A 20622-nucleotide genomic window follows, 5' to 3' on the forward strand; every position below is an offset into this window, starting at 1 on the left:
ATTCTGCGTCGTAAACTTTGGGTCTTTGCCGTTCGTTATCGTACCCAACATCAGACTATAATGATTTTCAGGTGCAAATCATGGCTAATCCGATTTGGAAGCATATGATCTCTTGTAGTGGGCGAGAAATGTTGGTCACGCTGAGGCTGAAAAATAGGATCCTCGAAATCCGCTTGACCAATCCGCGCCGAAAGACTCGTTTTCTGTTGCTGCCAAGACCTTACCACGCATAAAATATTGAGCAAGCCGTGGAAAACAGATAACGTGGAGATCCCGATAAAGTGCAGTAATTTTATTCGGAATATGGGAATTAAGGGAAGCTCGATTTGATTCGACTCCGTGGAATTCAGCCGTTGTCAGAAGTCTCTTCTTGACTACATTTGGCTTCCTAAAAAGCGTGGTAGGGACAACTATAGTCTGGCCTCTCTGCTATACATAGAAAATCTTCATTCGGTAGCTCAATTACGTGCAGAAAATGAAAGCAGATAACGCAACGGCTAGAGAAAAGCAAGAACCAGTGCCTGCCAGACTGCTCCCAAGCCCCAAAGTTTTGACAGCGGCATTAGTTGACTTGGAGCTTACGGTGCTCGAACCTTGTGCAATAGCACCAGTAGTATTGACACCAGACATGTAGGTCGTGCCACTGCGAGAATAGGTAACACCGAGGTTGAGGTTTGCTGAGGTATCATATGCAAAGGGTGCGGTGTAGTTATAGGTTGGCTCACGGCCTTTATAAGTGTCAATCACAGACTGCAAAATGCCGTTGTTGGCGGAACAAGATTCGTTTGTGGATGGCACCGGCCAAGTTGACCGAAATTTCGAGTAGCCCAATGCCTCCAGTGGGCCAGGGAGAGACTCGTTGAGATATAAATTAGTTGTATCCACCTTCCAGTTAGTGTAGTTGACTTTGTCAGCCACAGGGCCGAATATGTTTGCGCCGCAGTCCCAACGACCGAGCGAGGGAAGCCCCCAGTTTGCTGAGACAGTAGATATAGTAGAGTAATGGGTGTACATAGTGTGGTCGCTGGTGCCAACAAGGTCCTTTGGAATTGCGCCTCCAATGAGGATCGAGAATACACGGTTGGGCACGGTATATGTCTCGGTCTCGTCGAATGTGAGCAGCATCAAGGTGTTGTTCCAAAAGTACTCGTTGTCCATCAGTCCAGATATAAACCCGCGTGCCCATTTTGCACCATAAGCAAGGCTCGTGTCATGGCCATCGTTGGTCATGTTCGGTGTGAAGAAAGCCCACTGGGGTAAGGTTCGAGCCTTTAAGTCATCTTCAAAGCTTGAGAAGCCCTTGATCAATTCCAGCGCAGTGGCATTGTTCGTGATTTTATCAAATAGAACCAGTGGGTTGTGCTTTCGAACGTAGGCCAGCTCCTTTTGCTGGTTTGAGAAGCTCTCGCCCTGGAAGCCAGTGGCTGGAATGTCTTCCTGGTATTCGGCCCAGGAGATACCTTTCGTGTTCAGAAGATCAACCACTGTTGACACATTGCTAGGTATTTGGTGAAAGTTGTCTATATCTTGTCAGTCGCGCTCTTTCTTGGACAATGACTCCGCCAAGCCATATTTTACCATTATCCATTCCGTAACTATCGCCCGAAGCAGCTGCACAATAGTTAGGCTCACTGGTGTGGCCGGTCGCAAAATAGTTGGTCAAAGTGATCCCCATGGTAGCCAACCACTTCAAATCAGAGTTGTTGGCACCATCGGTATAGTCCTGTCATTTTGTAAGCGATTGTACTATATTGTGCAGATTGAATGGAAATCACTATGTTTTCCAACCAGATCTGGTAGAACCGGTCGAAATAAACGCCTGGAACATTGGAAGTCGACGCACGAGGCGCGACATACTTCTTAGATATACCAGAGTCGCGGCTAGCGACGGATGCAGCAGTTGACAGAGCGCCGAATGTTGATAGAATGAGAAGACAGGTCATCATGAAGTGAGAGGTGGAGGGGGAACCAGGAGACATGAAACTGACGGCAAGCCATTGGCACTGCGGCTGCCTTTTCAGCAACATGTTCAACTCCTGACACTGTGCTTGCTGATCTAGGGAGCAAATTCTAAGAATTTCTTGAGAATGAATGTGTGGGGAAGATGCCTGGGGGTCCTCTCTAGCGTCAGGGTCGAAGCTAACCCCGGAAATAGAATACGGATACGGGCTTACAAGGAAAATTACCGGGACGCGTCACCTCAGATACGGTTGTTACCGAACACAAACTAGACCACTGTACTATAAGAGACAAGGGTTCATGAACATGGAATAAAGTGGAAGATAACTGGGACAAACTTCTTGGATATGACGACGATGATTATGTGTGCTATATCCTATCCGTTCTTCTCGGTAGTCGGGGTGTTTTTTAATAACGAGACGAGAGCCTAGAGGTGGGCGACGGTGCCAGCGAATTGGCTGGGCTGCTAATTAAGTTCAAGCTGACTTCAATTCAAAAAGCAAAGATGACGAATAAAATACTGAAATACATCTTTTGAAGAATGGGTTGGCCACCGTCAGGTATTCATTCCAATGACTTCGGTTGGTACTTCTATCTGGACCCTGGCGATGAAGTATTATCGTCATTCTTGTGATTGCGGAAAGGTGCGGGAGACCCTAACTTAATATCGAACTGACCAGACTCGATCATTTAAATATCCCATCGTATCCGTCCTTTCTTTCTTTCAAACGAGTTGTTTTTCGTCAAAATGATCAAACCTGCTATCTCTGCCAAAATCCTGCTCTTCTTAGCAGCACCTGTCTTTGCCAGTATTAATTATCCGCCCATTCCGAAGGACTTGACAACACCTTTTCAGGTACGCTTGGCGGTTAATGGACACTATGGTAAGAAGTAGCAGCTATTCCATGAACATGGCTTGGAACCAGGCCACTAATAATACCTGTCATCCAGCCGTCGCCGTTGGATGGAATACATATGCATCATTAAACGAGAGCTGCGTGGCGTATGGAACCTCACCAAACAACTTGAGCTCTATCTCATGCTCGTCCTCTTCGGTGACCTACAGCACCTCCCGCACATGGTCTAACGCAGTAGAGTTGACCGGCTTAGACCCAGCCAAGCTGTACTATTACAAGATCGCCTCGGCGAACTCGAGTGTGGAATCTTTCCTCAGCCCTCGCATTCCTGGAGATATGACCCCTTTCAATATGAATGTCATATCAGACTTGGGGATTTACGGAAAAGAAGGATTCACAATTTCGCAAAGAGACTCCATTCTCTACGTCCAGCCTGAACTGGACCACACCACTATTGGCCGTCTTGCTAAAACAACAGAGGATTACGAAGTCATCATCCATCCCGGTGACTTTGCATACGCCGATGATTGGTACCTCAAGCTGCCAAATGAGAAAGAGGGTCAAAAGGCCTATCAGTCGATTTTAGAAGGGTTTTACGAGCAACTTTCACCAATTACTAGGCATAAACTCTATATGGTCGGCCCGGGTAATCATGATGCGGACTGCAGTGAAGTTCGGCGGCTCCTCAAACAGTGCCCCGAGGGCCAGGAGAACTTTACCGATTTCAAGCACCACTTTGGAAAAACCATGCCGCAACCATTCACTTCGACTTCATCCGACAAGTCCGCTCACTCCCAGTCCGACAAAGCACGCAGCCTCGCCAAGCCACCTTTTTGGTATTCTTTTGAATACGGAATGGCGCACGTTGTGATGTTTAACACGGAAACTGATTTCCCTGATGCACCGGACGTCAAGCTGGAAAGTGGGCCATTTGGCAAACCGGGCGAACAGCTAGAATTTCTGGAGGCCGATTTGTCCAGCGTGGACCGAAGGGTAACCCCATGGCTCATTGTGGCTGGCCATCGTCCGTGGTACAGTACTGACACTGTGCATCGCTGTGAATCGTGTCAAGACGCCTTCGAAAAGCTGTTCTATAAGTTCGGTGTCGATCTAGCCATATTTGGACATGTGCACAACTCGCAGAGATTGCTGCCGATTTTCAATGGGGTTGCCGATCAAGAAGGCATGCACAACCCTAAAGCCCCTATGTATATCATTTGCGGTGGTGCGGGTAACGTTGAGGGTCTGATTCATATTCATCATAAGCCCCACTATACCAAATTTGCTTACGATAAGGAGTACAGCTACAGCACGGTGAAGTTCTTGGATGACAAGCACCTCCAAGTTGAGTTCATTCGCTCCTCAGACGGTCACGTTTTAGACTCCAGCACCTTATACAAAAATCATTCCAATCCTTTCGTCACTCAGTGAGTTGGGCTGCGGTACTGATCTAGTATGTTCCCATGCATCACAATTTCTATGTATTTCCCTGCGGCACTATTTTGAAATGTACAGATTTGAGCTTTCAAGATGAATTCTCTTTTTCTTCCTCAACGCGGTTTGAGGGCCTAATTCAATATATGTCAACAGTCTTTCAAAAGCGGTATGATGTATGTTTTCACAACTTTCGTGGTGTTTGTATGTCATGCAGGGTAGGAGAAGTAAGAGTCATTGAGGATTCTTACCTGAAACGACGATCTTTCCTCACCTTGCTAAATCAAAGATCAAATCGAGCTCTCCACTTTCATTTCTAGGACAACAATCATGTCTTTGCAGATGACTGAATCAGCTCGATAAATCATTGAGCTATATAGAAAAACTCTAAGCTTACTTTATTCTAGGAATAGAAGCTGACTTGAGGCTGAATGTTCATATCACGCCAATGCAAACAAAAGCCGACTATCCCGATCCAGTAATATCCCCCGTGCCAAGCCTAAGTGGCAAGCAAACATGAGAAGAAACGCAAGAACAATTTAATATGAAAGGAGAATTGAATCAAATGCTTGGTTGCCGGCTTTGCTTGGAACTATTTTTAACTTGGCGGAAGTCAATGCTATACTCACTCTTTCAGGGGCGAGTGTAAGCCGTTGCACGTATTCTCGGCACCACTAGAACCGACTAACTTGAGAGAGTAAGACACATGCTAACTCAGCATGCTAGATTATCCACCCCGCTGTGTAGAACCGGGCACAGCTGCTTGCTGCGATCTCGATAAAGTCGATGCGCCCACATTGTCAAGTTGCGCTTGTCGGGGATTGTTCCAGCGGCGATGATTCTTTACACATCCGGCGGAAAAGGTTCCATGCGTTATGTTTTCATCCATGGGAACCATGAAATCGGTCCTTTCTCGGATCAAGTGACTGTGGATGCCAATATTGTGATTTTCAATGGGCAAGGCAACATGTACGTCGTAAATGATTCTTTCCACGGGTAGCATTGACAAAGTAGTGTATATGGCAACAACACCGACAATTTCTTCTCAAAATATTCTTTCCGCAATGGAGTATGCACTAAGTTGGATGGGCAGCCAAATAAGTTTGTTCCTGCTCAAAATTTCACTGAACGACTTATGAAAAATGTTTCCATTCCCACCCTTATCATGGGGGAAGTTCCGGTGTGAGTCAATTTGCTGCGACTTGACGGTGGAAGATCGGCTAACATGGTCTGCTCCTTCTATAGTGATCAAATTGGTCTTTCCTCGAAACCTCACGATGAATTTCTTTATCTGTATGATTTGTTCCGTTCTTTAATTTCCCCTCCACTGATTGTCTCTCAGAGCAGTACTGGTATATGGCCGGGATGACCGTGCACCTTGCAGTCTCGATGACAGAATCTACCTTGCCAAAACAATGCGAAGCTTTGTGCCGTACTTTGTTCAGTCAATGTCTATCAGAAGTGACAGTTATCTTCCAGGCGATGCACAGAATTTGTGCAAAGAAATCACTTACTATCTGAAGCTGAAAGCGAACGAAGAGGACTTGAATGATTTTATCGAAGTATACCGGAGCCATTATTTCCGCAATGCTTCAGTGCCGAAGGAGGCTATTCTTGAATCATGCTTGCTTCACATTCTCAAGATGCCTTTCGACCTCAATTCTTCTATTATACATGGTCTTATAAAGCAATAACAATTCTGCCGGTTTCTTTGAATGGCTGCCTAGGCACCGCGTACATATTTTACACGAATTATATTGTCGCATCAAAATGGGCCATCTAATTCAAAGCCGGTCAGAAATTTCTAGACAACCTTTTGTTTCAAGTTCATCACATTTTGGAAATGTCAGGTGTGTTGCGCATCTAATGACTTGAACGTGGTAATGAAAAAAGCATATCTCAAATTCAAGATTCTTCTTCATCTCCCCCTTCTAAATCTATATTTTCTAAATATTGCACAATCTATTGCAAACAAAATGACTTATAAAACAAATGGACTCATTCCCTCAATATTCCAAGAGCACCGTTTGTTCTTCCGTTCAACCAAGACTTATTCAGATGCCTTGAAACCCATTTCAGTCCAGTTGGCATTCACCTTGGACTTGATTGCCTCGGGGTAGGAGTTCTTGAAGTCAGCTGCCTCCCAATCGGCACCAGTGGTATATTCAGTGGGCATCAGCGCGTCGGAGACAACCTTGCCACCCTGGACTGGGGATCCGTTTCCATGAGACATGTATGGGATGAGAGGGAAGCCGCGGACGTCGTCAAAGAAATACTCATCGTAGCTAGGGCGGCATCTTGTGCAGAATGCCCAAATCACGTCCTTGAAGTCGTAGACATCAATATCCTCGCCAACTAGAACAAGGCGATGGATGGTATATCCGGCTTTGTGATTGAAAACCAAATCACCAACCTTCCGGCAGAATTCTTCAGAGGTAGTCTTCATCTCACGGAGCTTCGCAGTATCTATTTGAAGCGCTACCCAGGTGACTTGAGACTCGAAGGGAGACATAGCCTCCTTAACTGGGAGACCGGCATCCTTGCAGAGCTGGTGGATTTCAGCTGCAGCGAGAGGACCAATCATAGTGTGCTAAGAATAGTGTCAGCCAGATGTTGATATGTATAAATATCTTCGTTGAAGGACAGAAGCTTACTGTCTCATCCGTGAGGCGACCGCAGTTTGAGACTGGCAAAATGGCATTGTTGCGGTAGGTAATCTTGTTGACCTTGTAAAGAGGGCAGGAATGAGTATCGCCGGGGAACACGTATCTAAAAGGTTTTAGTCAAGAGTTTTCATCAAGAGTGTTCGCAATAGGAATAGGGCTCAAGCTTACCCGTGCATCTCTCCGAATGGTCCCTCGGGTCCGGTCTCAGTGATTGACATAGTTCCTTCTAGGACAATTTCGGCATTGGCGGGAACGTAAAGATCGTTAGTCTCACATTTGACCACGTCGATAGCATGGCCCGTCATAGCTCCGATATAACCGGCCTCAGTGCATCCATCGGGAAGAGGCATACTAGAGGCCATGATAGCGGCAGGAGGAACTCCAAAGGCAAGAGCCCAGGGAACGTCCTTGCCGATAGCCTTCCACTTCTGCTGCATCTGCCACACATGCTGGGGAGGAATAACGAGACCAGCCAGGTGGTCCTTGTCGTAGACCATGGCTCGGGCAATAGACCAGTTGGTCCAGCTGTTATCAGGAGATGAGATTACATGCATGCCGTAGGTCTGAATATATTTTCCTCCGTCGGATTGGTGGAGGAGGGGAACAGGAAGCTTTGTCAAGTCAAATTCTCCAGCGTTCAAAACGTTCTCCTTGCAAGGACCGGACTCGACAATTCGGGGGGAATAGGTGTCGAGTTCTTTGCTGAAAGCATCTTGTCTAAGATCTCTTTCATTCCAGCGGTGGGCGGCAGTGCGAGGTGGCGTGCGAGTCTTCCATATCTAGACTTAGGATCGGATCGAAGAGAGTTAGGAGCTCCCAAAATGCGGAAAAGGCCGTCGTGGGCACCGGTCAGGTTGTTGAACAGAGGCGCCTTGTCATCGGTCTCGCAAACCTTGCGAATGATGGCACCAGCCTCGAGATTGGGATCAATCTCTCGGTCGATCTCCACCAAGTCATTATCCGCTCTGAGGGCTTCGACATAGGAACGGAAATTCATGTGAGGAAGATCCTGGACAGCAGTCTCGCTGTTGATATGGTGGGTTCCATGGTGAGGAGACATGATTGAAAGTGTAGGATGAGCGATCGATACGATGTTCTGGTAGTTAAAAATCAAATGCTGGACCAAGTCACCCTTTTATATTACCAGAGCACAAAGTTGATTAAAACCCTAACCGCTGGTTGTGGAGTCATGATTGTCTATTCGTGGCGTGAACAATATCGATCGGAGTATAGATGCCGGGAGATCCAAGCCCTTCGGGGGCTCGGAATCCTCGGATGTTCGGACTTCTCGGATTGCTCGGACTGTCTCGGGTGGGAAATGAGTTTGGGTGTTTGTTTCATAGAGCAGCTCCCGTTTGGATGCAATACTTTGTTATGTTTGTAATGGGACTTCATGTTATGCCCAGTAATATTCTGATGATCAAAATCAAATAAAGAGTATCTATGTGTTGAGGAATATGGTGAATCGTTGACTTCCCGTCAATAATAAGGCAGGAAGATCTGTGCGGTATTCTTTAATGAATGTACCGAAAAGCTCGATCTGGAGTGTGTCAATTGAAGCATCTCGGAGAAAACGATAAGCCTGTTCGACAGAATGCTGCACAATTCTAAACTCGACTCACCTTCGATGCCAGTGATAATTCGCAACTATTCATTAGATATGACAGATGTAGAAGCATTGTTCTCTATGAGCCGTTGAACTTCCTGCTAGAGATGTTTACTGATGCCCTGACAAGATTTGCTCCTGCTGTAGATCCAATCTCCGCATCATCCAGTTCTCAACCCAAGGTAGCACTCCAAGCACCAAACGCCTCTCATCACGGCATCGGTGCCAGAAATTACTAATTCTGATGCGAATAGATTTAAGAGCAAACGAAGATGGTGATATCCCTGAGTCTTAGAGGGAATAAATCCCAAGATCAAAAAGGATTTGCAAAGAAGTCTGAAAGGGCCGAGCATCAAAGAACGCAGAATTGTGGCTTTCAATCCCATCAGATCTACAGCAGCGCACTGCCGCATTGTATGGTGTACTGTACTGCCTTTCCAAATTGCAGCTTCATGCAAATACACCCAGATTGATCGTCTCTCTTCTTAATTTTGTTCTCGCTGTTTATCCTTCGCTCCCTCGTACTTTACCCGAGTTTCTCTCTGTCTTAATTTTGGGGCTCCATGCCCGCTTAGCCGTACTGAGGCTTTAGGCTGGTAGTTTGGTGGTCAGATGGGTGATTACTAGAGTAGTATGGAGTATCTCTCAGGTTAGGGGCTTCCTCTAGACGATGTGGCATTCACCAACTCGCTCAATATCTTTCTTTTCTCTTTGAAAGGCCCACTGCTTTTCATTGCCTTTTTCTTTGATTTACCCAGAGTTGAGTATATCCGGTGATTGTACCGGGGTTGATCGAGCTTATCGGGTATTGAACTGAACAACCCCTGACTTGTGCGCCTCTCTTGCAAGATACAATGACTATTCCAAAGATTTGGAGATAGACCTTTTTCATGTCTCCGGCATGCACTGGCTCCAAATAGCATCACGATGGGGTGTTCCTGAGGCCGCCCGCGTGGAGTTTTTGATCAGCCCAGACGGCTCAGTGAGCTGGATTGGGATTGAGATCGAGCCCGCGATGTTGGAAAAGAAAGAAAAGATATGGTGGAAACATATATCATAGCTATAATATTTGATAAATAGCCCTTGAAACATCGCTAAATCGGTGCTAATGTTACTTCAAAACTCATACGTTTTTAAATTGATTTATCAATCAATCAATGTTCAACTAACCTTTTATAGTCTAAATAGTATCGTAATGGCTATACAGGGGCATCATCCAGTTGAAGCAAGAATTTGCTCGTACGTCTGATTAAAATAAAAGAGAAAATGAGCTGGCTCCCGTGGCGAGAGAAGGGTGTTATCTCGATATATAAACCAAATCATGTACCCAAAACAAAAGAAAACCCTGGTGGCGGAGGCAACCAGGTATGAAAAGAAAACGCGCAGAGCACCATCCGCCACTCCACATTGTAAGCTTCTCTCCCCCAGAGCTCCTGCATTAACATCAGGCTCTGTTCACTATTCCCGTTTTTAGCCTCAATGGCTGATCAACGTTTTTCCTTCCCTAATGGCGCAAGACAAATGAAGGACCATATATTCGAGTAGCAAATTAAGGGCCATGATCTCTCCACCCTCAGCCGTGTCAGAAAGCAGTAGTGAGTACGCAGCGTCTTCAGGGCTCTGCTCCATGGCCTCAAGTTCGAGGTCTTCTGGTTCATCATCGACGTCAAACTCAGAATGTTGAAACTGAGTAAGGAGGCCGTTTCTATGCAAGAATTGGCAACGTAGCAGGATGCCAGCGGGTCAAAAACGATCAAATCGTGGTCAGTTGCTTTAACTACAGCTCCGAGGAGCTAGGTAGAAGGTCGTTTGCGCACACGCAACTCCCGGAAGAACTCCAAATACAGACCGGTTTGCCTTGGCACAAGGAACAGGAAAGGCGACGCGTGCTCCGAGTAAGAGACATGTTCTTCCTCGCACCTACGTACAGACGCACGTAGAGCTGGGGCAGTGTGTGTAGTTGGTCAGCGGCGCTTCCCGAGGCGGCAAGGTTAACCCCGGGGGCCTTCAACATTATTACAAACAATGAAAGGAAACGCTGAGCAAATAGTAGTCTGAAGAGGCTTTCGTTCCACCAGCTTTTTGGTCTTGGTGTCAAAAGTATCCTCCCCCGTAACAACTTCAAACCTCATCTGATGTTGGACAACAATTGCTTTTTTTGCTTCCATATGAAAGCCCTGGTCAGATGGGCTATATGGTGGAGGGCTCACATCGTCCGCAGTATCAATTTCATAACAACCCAGGTCAACGTCATCGATCACAGCTGCAACTTTAGGACAATTAAACAGAATTTTGATGGGGACAATCCAGTTGTTTTCTTCGTCTTGTGAGATGATATCCTCTTTCTTGACGTAGGGATTCCGGTCAGACCCCCAATACCCTTTCACAGTTCCCTCGCACAGCTTTCTTGTCATATGACCCTTACACAGAGTGTATTTTTGGGTTGAGCCATCTGGGGGCTGGCTCATCACCTTGACTACTTCCTCCGCATACCATCTCAGTTCCCGTATCACGAGATGCTTATTTTCTGTAGGTCGTCGACTCGGAGATGCTTGCCAGCGAGGGAAGATAGTAGCCGTAAAAGAAAAGGATGATTCGGATATTAAATGTGATTGTTGTATGAGACTTATTCTCTTTATCAATTTTGAGAGAGGAAATTGTAATGCCGCTCGGATCAGGTGGGTATTTTCGGAGGTCACTTGGCGGCAGATTGTAACACATTGACTCTTTGTGACAGACTCGTGACGATCAGCCGTAAATGAGGCAATTATCTGATATGTAACAGCTCCCAATGGTGTCTCGGTGGTTGTGGGTATAGTTGCTGGAACGTCCAACGAAAAAGAGTATTGGCAAAGGGACCGCTCTGGATGATCCTCAATCTTTTCCAATTTGCAAATCATTGACGATATTTCGACAGTGTGTTCCTCTCTAGTCAGGTTTTCGGGAGGTTTCACTATCGGTCTGAAAAAGGAAGGGCAAAAAAGGCGCGATTTTTCAATCGAAAACCGTCGACTGGCCTTCGTGCAGCAGTTCTTGTCGGAGGTAGTTTTCACGGTTTGAATGAGGCGAGCATAGACCGTTTGGGTCCGTGTCAATAATGAATCTGAGTCTGCCGATATCGTAACCTGGCCTGAAAGTGTCGCGACATTGCCCTTTTCGTCCCCTCGAGTCTTGATATTATGCGTAGAAGGAGCAACCAGCTCCAGCGTGAAGAGATCCATTCATGCAAATGGAAGAGGGGGGAATGAGATTCTGTGCGGCCAGCTCATGGCCTGAGTGTAGTATTATAAGGGTTACGTGGGCTTAGAAATCCTCCTTCGTCATGCCTACATGAACTTATCCCATTCACTACATTGTTTGCGATGGGCGATCCATACCCAATGAGGAAGCCAAGAGGTGCTGTTAGAGTTCTAAGTGGGTCCGCTAGACCCTTTGGGGACAGAAGCTGCAGTTTGTTCATTGAGGGTGATGCATGGGTTCAGTTAAGTATTGACGCTACACGTTGGTCGAGTTCAATCTGAAGTCGATGCAACAGTAAATTCTCGGTTTGTGACGTTCAGGTTGTGCATCACAATATCACAGCATTGTCCCTTGATCCCTGTGGCATGCGATGAACCTCAGTGAAAATATTGTATGTATCATCAGTTCATACACATCTGACCATTGCTGGCCCTTGTGATACTGTACTCCCCATCTTACTTGCAGAATCAGTCCTGATTGTGTGCGATTCGAAGGTAGTGAAACAACTGGCTGGAGCAGGAAGCTATACCGGTGACTGTGACTTTGACTTTTGGATCCAATATTGCATTCGTCTGACGACACACGTCTCCAAGTGAGAAACCAACCGGTTTTGGCTGCAGTAGCTGGATTTCCAGTTGCTTCACTCAGAAGAGACCGTTGATCTATAAACCGCCTTTCCGCTCGGGGTGGAGCGGCTTAGTCCGCCGTACTCCGCCACATGTCAAAATCTCAATCAAACAACCTGATCAGGTTTAGCGGCTCGCCAACTTCCGAGTATCAAATCGCAAAGACTTTCATTGGCACCTGGTCTTGCTGTACCTGAACCCACTCCGACTTTGTTATCGCTGCTTTGCTTAGCTTAATGGACAAATGTCCGAGCGTTCGACGAAACAACTGCCCCCAAAAGGTACCAATCCTCCTCTCAGTCCCGGCACGCTTCTAACTTTACAGATTGCCCAACGTGCCAAAGGCGACGAATCAAGTGTGACCGGGGGCTTCCTGGGTGTTACAAATGCAGTAAACGTAATTTCGAATGTCCAGGGTATGGGCTGAAGCTCAAATGGATCGAAGGGGTCGCCAGTCGTGGGAATCTGCGGGGCAGATCGATTCCTTCTGCAAACACACCTAACGCTGCATCAAAACCCTCACATCATTGGCCACAATTAAGTACAAGCCAAAATGACCCGAATTCCCAAAACATCTCAATCGCCAATTGGTATACCTCATCAACTCCATGGCCTGCCTCGCCCCCTCACTTCCCACCCTCGCCTCTGTCGGAACGTTGCCTAGCACAGCCTCGCCCACTTCACGTGTCGCGGCTGATTTCTTGGTTCAATGAACGGGTTGCGCCTCGACTTGCGTGGGTGCCTCACCAAAATGCATGGCAACATATGATTTTACCTATGGCTGAAAGTTCCGAGACCGTTCTCTCTTCGATTCTCGCTATTGCTGCTCACGATCTGGCATCGGAGTACCAGCCGAACGATGTCGGGTTTCAAGCATACCACCAGATGTCGAGAACGTACCAAAATAAATCTCTCGCTCTCCTAGCGAAGGAGTTGAACTCTCTTTCCGCTTCGTCCTCCTTCGGGTCGGATGTGAGCACATCATCTGCCTTCACTCTTGCATCCGTGATCATTCTTTGCAACAATGAATTCATGCAACCGCAGGGAGCTGGATGGCGGGTCCATCTCGCAGCTGCAAGGGAGATCATCATGGCAGCAAAAAGCAGATCACACACTTACAAACCATTGGCCAGCATTGAAGAGTTCCTCATGATTGAATTCTACGAAGCCTCTGTTTGGGCCAATCTGACGACTTTCGATGACTCCAACGAAGACGTCAAGCCTTTTCCCCATAGCAACGAGACTGCAGTCTTTACCGATTTTGTCCGTGTTATCGATGAAATCACTCAAATGGAGCGCCATAAGTTTCGGTCCCAATCACAAGGCCTACCTCATCATTCCGGACCAACGCCGGCTATCCTCATGCAAATCAATTCTGCTCGAGATAGCATGCTTCACCTTGCTGATACTATCAACTTTCACGTCGAGGAAGATCGAAAAACCTTCAAGTTGGTGGTATTAATGTACTACCACGCAACTCTCATCTACAGCTGTCAAGCCCTGGGAGAATTGCCTACCCGAGACTTCGATGCCCACAGTTCTCGCGACGAGATTCTCCAATATTTGCAATCCCTTTCCGGCATGCGGATTGACCTCTTTGCTCAAGATCTTGTTTGGCCACTATTTATGGCAGGAACCGAAATCCGAAGCAACCCAGACGCGCACAACGTCATTCGCGCTGGTTTTCATTCGGTGATGCAGTTCAGTCGCACTTTGGACAGAGCGCGTGTCTTGTCATTCCTGGAGTCTTGGTGGCAAAGCCCTGTTACTTACGTGTCTTGGATCGATCTGGCGCGGAAGCAATATCGTGCTTCACATTGTGATTTTCTCGTGGTTTGATAACTCCATGCAACCTATTAACAATATAATATTATACTAGAGATAGTGATTGGCCTTGGTGGATACTCTATCTAACATCTATGACAGTTCATCTAGAAATCGCGGTCCTGTACGTATGTTTGCATAGTTATGCCAAGGTTTTGGACATTTGCTATACAAAGACTTTAAACGCTATTGCACCCAAGTAGGAACTTATCAGTCCCATCTTCTCGAGAAGAGCATTGAATTCAGCATTTTATAAGTTTCTATCCGAATCAAAGTGTGAGAAGGCAGCCTGTCACCGAGACCAAGTACGACATGTGGATCAAAAGGATGTTCGATAGCAAGACTTGTCTGAATCTTTGGTCGTTCTTCGAAGATATCGTTGCTTCGCTGAGGAATTTGCCGTGCAACGTCTTTTGAATCCAGAAAGACCCTCGGATGGCCGAGTACATCGAGTCCTCCCTAAGGGGTGAGATTTAAGTGCCGAACAGAGCCTCACCGGCCCACACGTCATGAATCAAAAGCTTAAGTCCACGTCGGCAGAGTGGAAGTTTTACTGAAAACATATCTAGAAATAATGAATAACTTGAATAAACGTGATCAAGTCAGCCTGAAACACCCTAGCTATGACGTTGTTGAAGACAACACTTTAAGAGCAGCAAAAATGGCCACCACAATGCAAAGAAATGAACCACCGTTCTATCCACGGATATATCTCAACTTTTGGGGGTTTCTCGCTGGTATTCACATAAGAATACAGTGTTCCACGTCCATTCCGACATCCACACACGCACGCCCAACAAATAAGTTCGTTTTTCTCGTCTATGAACCCAGGATCATGGATTTTTTGGTTTCCGTCAGTGCATTTTGGTCGGGGTGTTTGTTGATCGACTCTGAAAATATTGTTGAAATTCTCGAGTTGCCAGTAAAAATATCTTTTGTGTAAATTTTGACGGTCAAGATCTTGGGAGGGTGGGAATCCTGACAGAATCTGGCAGGAGGCGCACGTATGTTGATGACCGGCGTAGTTCCCTGGGGTGAAACCAATCTGGATAGCGCTCGAGTGGGAAGGGCTTTACGCCTCTTGGGCCCAGCGGGCTTCGCGCAGGGGCATTTCCTCGCCGGCCTGCTTGCGGCTTCCGTCGATCTCGCGCTTCCATGCAAAGTACTCGCCAAGGCGGGTCTCGGCGTAGCCGGCGTAGTCAAAGTCAATCTGGGAAATTTGAGCTTGAATGAGAGCCCACACACCCCTATTGATAGGCATTAGTATTGGTTATTATCTAGGTTGTTCTCGTCGTCTTGTCCAAACTCACCAGTAGAGACCAGGGATACCACGGAACCGGTCAACGTCCTCGTACAACCGATCAACAATCTCAGCCTGTGCGGAAGCGTCGATACCACGCTGCTGACAGTAACTCTTGGTATACTCGGTAAGGAACTGACGACGCACTGATTTGGTGGGCATCATGTTGTAGTCGCAGTCATAACCACCCCACTCAGCAAGGTGGTTGGAGATATCAAAGGCAGCAGGAGCAGGAACCGCGTATTCGTAGTCAATAAAGTTAACCGGTGCGATACCGTCTTCGGGGATGGGCGCACTGTTCTCACTAGGAAGAACAATAACGTTGGCGCAAAGTAGATCGCAGTGCGAGAAAACAAGCTGGAGATCTCAAATATTAGCCATAATCCACACAGCCGCAACCACAATTACAATTGCAATCGCAATTGTCGTCACACATCCAAGGAGCGAGTTCACATACCCCGTCTTCACCAATTCCCTTGCCATCATCTAGGACTTCAACGACCCACTGCAACTCCTTCTGCAGGCTTAATCGGCGCGCAGCCTGCTCAGGGGTGGTAACTGGCAGAGCCAGCACCCACTTCTGCAAAACAGCCCACATAGATGGACCACCACGACGGGGTTGGATTACAGTGATTTCATCATCCGACTGCGCGATTTCCGCATCAATGTCCTTAACTGAGGCCGCGCCGCTACTAGGGAGGACAGCGTGCCACTGCGCCAGACGGCGAGCAATGCCGCGCCAAATAGGTGGGGAGGCTATATCCAGGTGGCCGCAGGGCTTGCCGCGGATGAAGCGGTACAGCAGACCGTTCTTGAATCGGGCGAGGAGGGGTGGGGCCAGACCGCGACTGGCTAAGAGGGCGTGCGACTTGGTTTCTCCTAAGGAATGAATTCTACTTCAGCAAATGTCGCAATGGGCAATGTGTGTGGATGAGGCGCAATGGGGCTTGTTTTGGAGGGAGTTGGACTGTGGTGGTCCGGCGGGTTGGGGGTTTTTTTGCTCGTACTTTCGCGGTCTATGAGGATCTCTGTTCCGTTTCCGTATGCCCTCATCAGTACTGCCTCATTGTCTATTTGTTCCTCTGTCAGGCCTGCTTTGTTGTTGATGATTTTGAGGAGCTGGGAATGTTAGTTTGGTTGTTCGATTTTTTTTTTGGAGGTTCAGGTTTGGTCTGCTGGACGTGACACGGGGGGGAAACGCACAGTATTCGTAATGCCGTCGGTGAAGCGCACGAATTGGATGTTGTTGCCAGGTCCTTCCCAGTCGGGGTTGAGGGTCAGGATCAAGCGCAGGGCTGAAGCCTGGGAGTCGGCATGGCTGTAGGAGAGGGGAATGTAGCGGAAATCCGGCGCGAGATCTGTCTGAGTCTCTGTCGAGCCCATGATGGCGAAGCGGAGAGCGGGGTGGGAAAGGGGTAGAAAATGGGGTGGAATTTCAGGATACTGAGAGGTGTGAAGTGTTCAATCTGCGAACAGCGTTGTGGCGCCTTGAAAATCAGTGACACTTTTGCTGTGGGTAAGGGTGCAACAATTGCAGGACCAAAGGGGTTGGAGAGTAGGAGGTAGCGTGGATTATGTATTAGAGTATTAATAAAAAGTCAGGGGTGATATGAAAGAACGCTATGTCGATGGCGGGGAGGTTAATGAGACACGGAGGGGAGGTCTCGTGCTCCCGACCCATGATTGGAAGATGACCGCCTACTGGGGCCTTGGGGCCTAAGGTACTTCATTCTTGCTGGGTAAATGTACTGCCTGGCTGCAATATTGAGTTTGGAATACTTGGTGGTGGCGAAAAAAATACCATTTCCAACTCAGTACACATCTATCTAACTATAATCCCTGACCCCTCGACGTCAGCCTGCACCTGTAGAGCCCTATCAATGTTTGTTGACCAGGTACCAAATCCTCTGTCACATGAAAGATGGCGGCGCACGTGCAGGTAGTCAGCCCTATGCCCTGGTTCCCCCTTTTGGTCAGGCCCACAGTATTTGTCACAGAATCGGAAAAACGTTTCTGCTACCCGACACCGAGACCCAATCAGCACTAGCGCCAAATGATCCGAACTGCATAAATAGGACCTGCTCGCCCGCGCCATTTGTCTTTTTTCTTTTCTCTCCATCATCAGTAGTGGTTTACTATATCTATAGTAAATTACAACGGGGCTCCATAAATATGGCTTGCTGAGGGTTATCCAATGGTTTCGGCCAACGTGGGTTTTCTTCCGTTCCCGGCCCTGGAGAGTAAAGGCGTCTCTCTTTTTCCCAATCACTTTATGGCTATGCTAGGGTTTCCTTCGGGAATGCTCCATGGGTTTTAGCTGTGGAGAGGACGTTACATATCTTTTTCGACTTGAAATTCTGTCTTGGACAGGTAGTAGTTGGCAATTGAAGCTACCTCGGTAGCACGGAGTAGACGGTGCATGCTCTTGCGTGTTACTTCCTAGCTTAAGTCTTGTGGCTGATAAGCTCTGAATGCCGTCTGGCGCAGAATCATCCGTATTGGTTTCTTGCAACGATCTCCACGGTTCGTCCACAGAGCCTCATAAGCTCTTGAACTTTTGGATGGTCTTGTGTATGTTCCGCTACAGTTCATAACGTGCTAGCTACATACTACGGCCTACGGCCTACACGTACACGGTTAAGGACCTCGTTGTCATCACCATCAATCCGTTTAGTTTTGATCATAAAATGGCGTCTCATGCGAGTTCACTCATGCCCGACCAGCATTTCCAATCTGGATACGCTGCCCGGTCCACTTGTCATCACTGCGCAACACAGGCCAGCTAGTACCATCAGCCTTGACCAAGGTCAACTCCAACTTAGTGCCCAACACGCGGAAGCTCGACTGCTCGGGGTCAATGGCCGCAAAGAGGCTGTATGTATCCTGGAAGCGCTTGTTGTCGGTGGTAGGAAGGTCGAAGACAATCGAATCGGATGAAAAATCGACACGGGCACGCTCCTTGTCAATCTTCTTGAAGTAGAGGGAAACGTTGACAGCTGCGGGGGTCTGATAGAAATCGTTCCTGTAGATGGAGACATCGCGTCAGTTTTATGCTGGCCGGATAAGTGAAGCCATCATCATATGGCCTAGTCGGTTGGTCTGTATGGATGTACGCACCTAACATTTTCCACCTTCTCTTCGCCAGGGCCCTTGGCCTTGCCCACGAACATGTGTCTTGTCTTCTCTGTGCAGCCGGGGATCCTCAGGAACTCGTCGAACTCGAGAACGCGGCGCTTGCAACAGGACCAACCCTTGCTGCCCTCATGGAAGACCGGCTGGCCGGGATGATGGGTGCACTTCTCTTCATCGCGCGCAGTCGAGCCAGTGTAGGTGGCACCACAGCCTCTGCGACGACATGTCGCGTTAGCCGGGATCTCAACATCAGGATCATCCGACTCAGGTTCTTCGATGACCGGCTTAGCGGGGGGCGACGCGGGGACGGTAGCGGGGACAACAATGGGCGGACGCTCGTTCTTTTTCTCGACAGCGACGACGGGAGGGGGAGTGGCAGCTTCCTCAGGCTTGGGCTCGGGCGCCGGGGTATCGTCGACGGTGGAATGCTTGCCGGTTGTGCAAGGTGGGATGGCGAGGAACTCCTCAAAGGTGAGGACGCGGGGCTTGCAGCATTTCCAGCCTAAGGAATTAGCAAATGTCAGGTGGCGCGTAAGGGTGCAGGATCGCAGAGTGCGCAGGTGTAATGACCCGTAATGAGCATCTCAAATGAAGCGAGGGGCACCGATCTAAAGCTTCTCCAAGGTACTTAACTTACCTTTCTGCCCCTCGTGGAACACCGGGGGTCCAGGATGGTACACGCACTCCTCCTCGGGGTCGGAGAAGGTCTTCCCACACGCTTTGTGAACACACTTGCCAGCCATGATGTATGAGCGAAGAATGTCAAAGACAGAGATTGTGGTGATGGCGCAGGTTGCCTAACGGGGTTTAGCGGGGAAGCTCGAATGTTCCATCGCGGAGAACGCCTGACCGCCGTCGCGACACGCCTCGCTTTCGACTGCTTTGTGCTTTTGTCTCGTTTTCTCTCGCTTGTCGCTTGTCGCTTGTGGCTCGGAGCTTTGCTTCCATTATGTTTCCTACACGCTCCCTCCTTGGCTCGGCTCGCCTGACGTTGTTCACCCGCGCAGGCTGTGGCCTATGCGACACCGCCAAAAACACCGTTCTTCAGCTTCAGAAACGTCGATCCTTCGAGTACGTCGAGCAGGATATCATGGAACCGGCAAATAAGCAATGGAAAGATGTATACGAGTTCGATGTGCCCGTGCTCCATGTCCAGTCTGTGAACAATGGCTTACCCAAGGCGGCTGCCCTGTCGGACGCTAAGAAACTATTTCATCGGTGGACCGAGCAAGAGGTCGAGCGGTCTGTTGAGGAGGTGGAGAAGCAGGAGTCCTGATTGCAGTGGTGCAGCCATCATGACATTGAAAATTGCATCGCATCGTCATTTTGCCATCAACATCGCTGGGAAGTGCGTAGCCGGAATAGTCGCACCTTGCTCGAATTCTCTGATGTACCATTTCTGCTTATGGCTCCTGGTGAGCCCATGTACTATTATAATATAGATATATCTTTGTTGAACATCAACTCTCTCGATGTTATGCATATATCCCTACAAAGCTAGGTCGAATCTAGGTACGCCCTGATGGCTCCGTTGAGAACATAGAGCTTTTTCAATCATCTTTTCTGCCTTGACCAAAAATCTAAATGGAGTTCAAATTGTCTCGCTCATTGGCTCATAGAGTTTTATTCAACTTTCCATCAAGAATGACTCTGTTAGATATGTGACATCAATTATCTCTAACATCTTGGTGTAACTATATATCCAACTCATTAGGATGTGTATTTGGCAAAATTCCTAAGTTAATTTTTTTTTGGTGCGGGTATCATTTGAGTCTGGGAGAGACATAATCAATAAATGTAAGAAGATATTAATCAATGCAAAAAGAGAGACTAAAGAGACTGATCAACTGTACAGACCCAAGGCGTGTACCTCAGGTATCACGGATGAAGACATAACATGACCAGATCGGGAGGCGGTAAGGCAACGACGACAGCATCTCTCATCTCTCCAATTCCCTCGAGATCCGGATGTCACCAG

General features: G+C 47.9%; 9 protein-coding genes across 9 annotated transcripts; 4 read left to right on the plus strand and 5 right to left on the minus strand.

Annotated features, from left to right (window-relative positions):
* Positions 1-462: 462 nt before the first annotated feature.
* N7511_004768 (acid phosphatase PHOa) lies at positions 463-1946 on the minus strand (the record flags this gene model as incomplete). The annotated part of the gene is made up of 3 exons (XM_057127193.1): positions 463-1520; positions 1579-1723; positions 1776-1946. The coding sequence occupies 3 exons, from the start codon at positions 1944-1946 to the stop codon at positions 463-465; spliced, it is 1374 nt and encodes a 457-aa protein (XP_056986083.1).
* Positions 1947-2707: 761 nt separating this feature from the next.
* N7511_004769 (purple acid phosphatase family protein) lies at positions 2708-4247 on the plus strand (the record flags this gene model as incomplete). Its single annotated transcript, XM_057127194.1, has 2 exons — positions 2708-2843; positions 2911-4247. 2 exons carry the CDS (start codon positions 2708-2710, stop codon positions 4245-4247), a joined length of 1473 nt encoding a protein of 490 aa, XP_056986084.1.
* A 1138-nt stretch (positions 4248-5385) lies between these two features.
* N7511_004770 (uncharacterized protein) lies at positions 5386-5944 on the plus strand (the record flags this gene model as incomplete). The annotated part of the gene is made up of 3 exons (XM_057127195.1): positions 5386-5432; positions 5496-5543; positions 5593-5944. The coding sequence occupies 3 exons, from the start codon at positions 5386-5388 to the stop codon at positions 5942-5944; spliced, it is 447 nt and encodes a 148-aa protein (XP_056986085.1).
* Positions 5945-6300: 356 nt separating this feature from the next.
* Positions 6301-7976, minus strand: N7511_004771 (UbiD family decarboxylase; the record flags this gene model as incomplete). Its single annotated transcript, XM_057127196.1, is given in 4 exon segments — positions 6301-6840; positions 6905-7019; positions 7085-7566; positions 7578-7976. The coding sequence occupies 4 exon segments, from the start codon at positions 7974-7976 to the stop codon at positions 6301-6303; spliced, it is 1536 nt and encodes a 511-aa protein (XP_056986086.1).
* A 2537-nt stretch (positions 7977-10513) lies between these two features.
* Positions 10514-10936, minus strand: N7511_004772 (uncharacterized protein; the record flags this gene model as incomplete). Its single annotated transcript, XM_057127197.1, has 1 exon — positions 10514-10936. The coding sequence occupies one exon, from the start codon at positions 10934-10936 to the stop codon at positions 10514-10516; it is 423 nt and encodes a 140-aa protein (XP_056986087.1).
* A 2217-nt stretch (positions 10937-13153) lies between these two features.
* N7511_004773 (uncharacterized protein) lies at positions 13154-14227 on the plus strand (the record flags this gene model as incomplete). Its single annotated transcript, XM_057127198.1, has 1 exon — positions 13154-14227. One exon carries the CDS (start codon positions 13154-13156, stop codon positions 14225-14227), a length of 1074 nt encoding a protein of 357 aa, XP_056986088.1.
* A 1057-nt stretch (positions 14228-15284) lies between these two features.
* N7511_004774 (putative ethanolamine kinase) lies at positions 15285-16895 on the minus strand (the record flags this gene model as incomplete). The annotated part of the gene is made up of 5 exons (XM_057127199.1): positions 15285-15459; positions 15523-15869; positions 15970-16391; positions 16520-16631; positions 16716-16895. 5 exons carry the CDS (start codon positions 16893-16895, stop codon positions 15285-15287), a joined length of 1236 nt encoding a protein of 411 aa, XP_056986089.1.
* A 1326-nt stretch (positions 16896-18221) lies between these two features.
* N7511_004775 (cysteine and histidine-rich domain-containing protein) lies at positions 18222-19387 on the minus strand (the record flags this gene model as incomplete). Its single annotated transcript, XM_057127200.1, has 3 exons — positions 18222-18534; positions 18630-19146; positions 19282-19387. The coding sequence occupies 3 exons, from the start codon at positions 19385-19387 to the stop codon at positions 18222-18224; spliced, it is 936 nt and encodes a 311-aa protein (XP_056986090.1).
* Positions 19388-19593: 206 nt separating this feature from the next.
* N7511_004776 (glutaredoxin family protein) lies at positions 19594-19920 on the plus strand (the record flags this gene model as incomplete). Its single annotated transcript, XM_057127201.1, has 1 exon — positions 19594-19920. One exon carries the CDS (start codon positions 19594-19596, stop codon positions 19918-19920), a length of 327 nt encoding a protein of 108 aa, XP_056986091.1.
* Between the last annotated feature and the right edge of the window lie 702 nt (positions 19921-20622).

The sequence above is a fragment of the Penicillium nucicola genome (assembly GCF_028828085.1).
Source record: "Penicillium nucicola strain IBT 29836 chromosome Unknown utg000003l, whole genome shotgun sequence".
NCBI classification, from domain to species: domain Eukaryota; kingdom Fungi; phylum Ascomycota; class Eurotiomycetes; order Eurotiales; family Aspergillaceae; genus Penicillium; species Penicillium nucicola.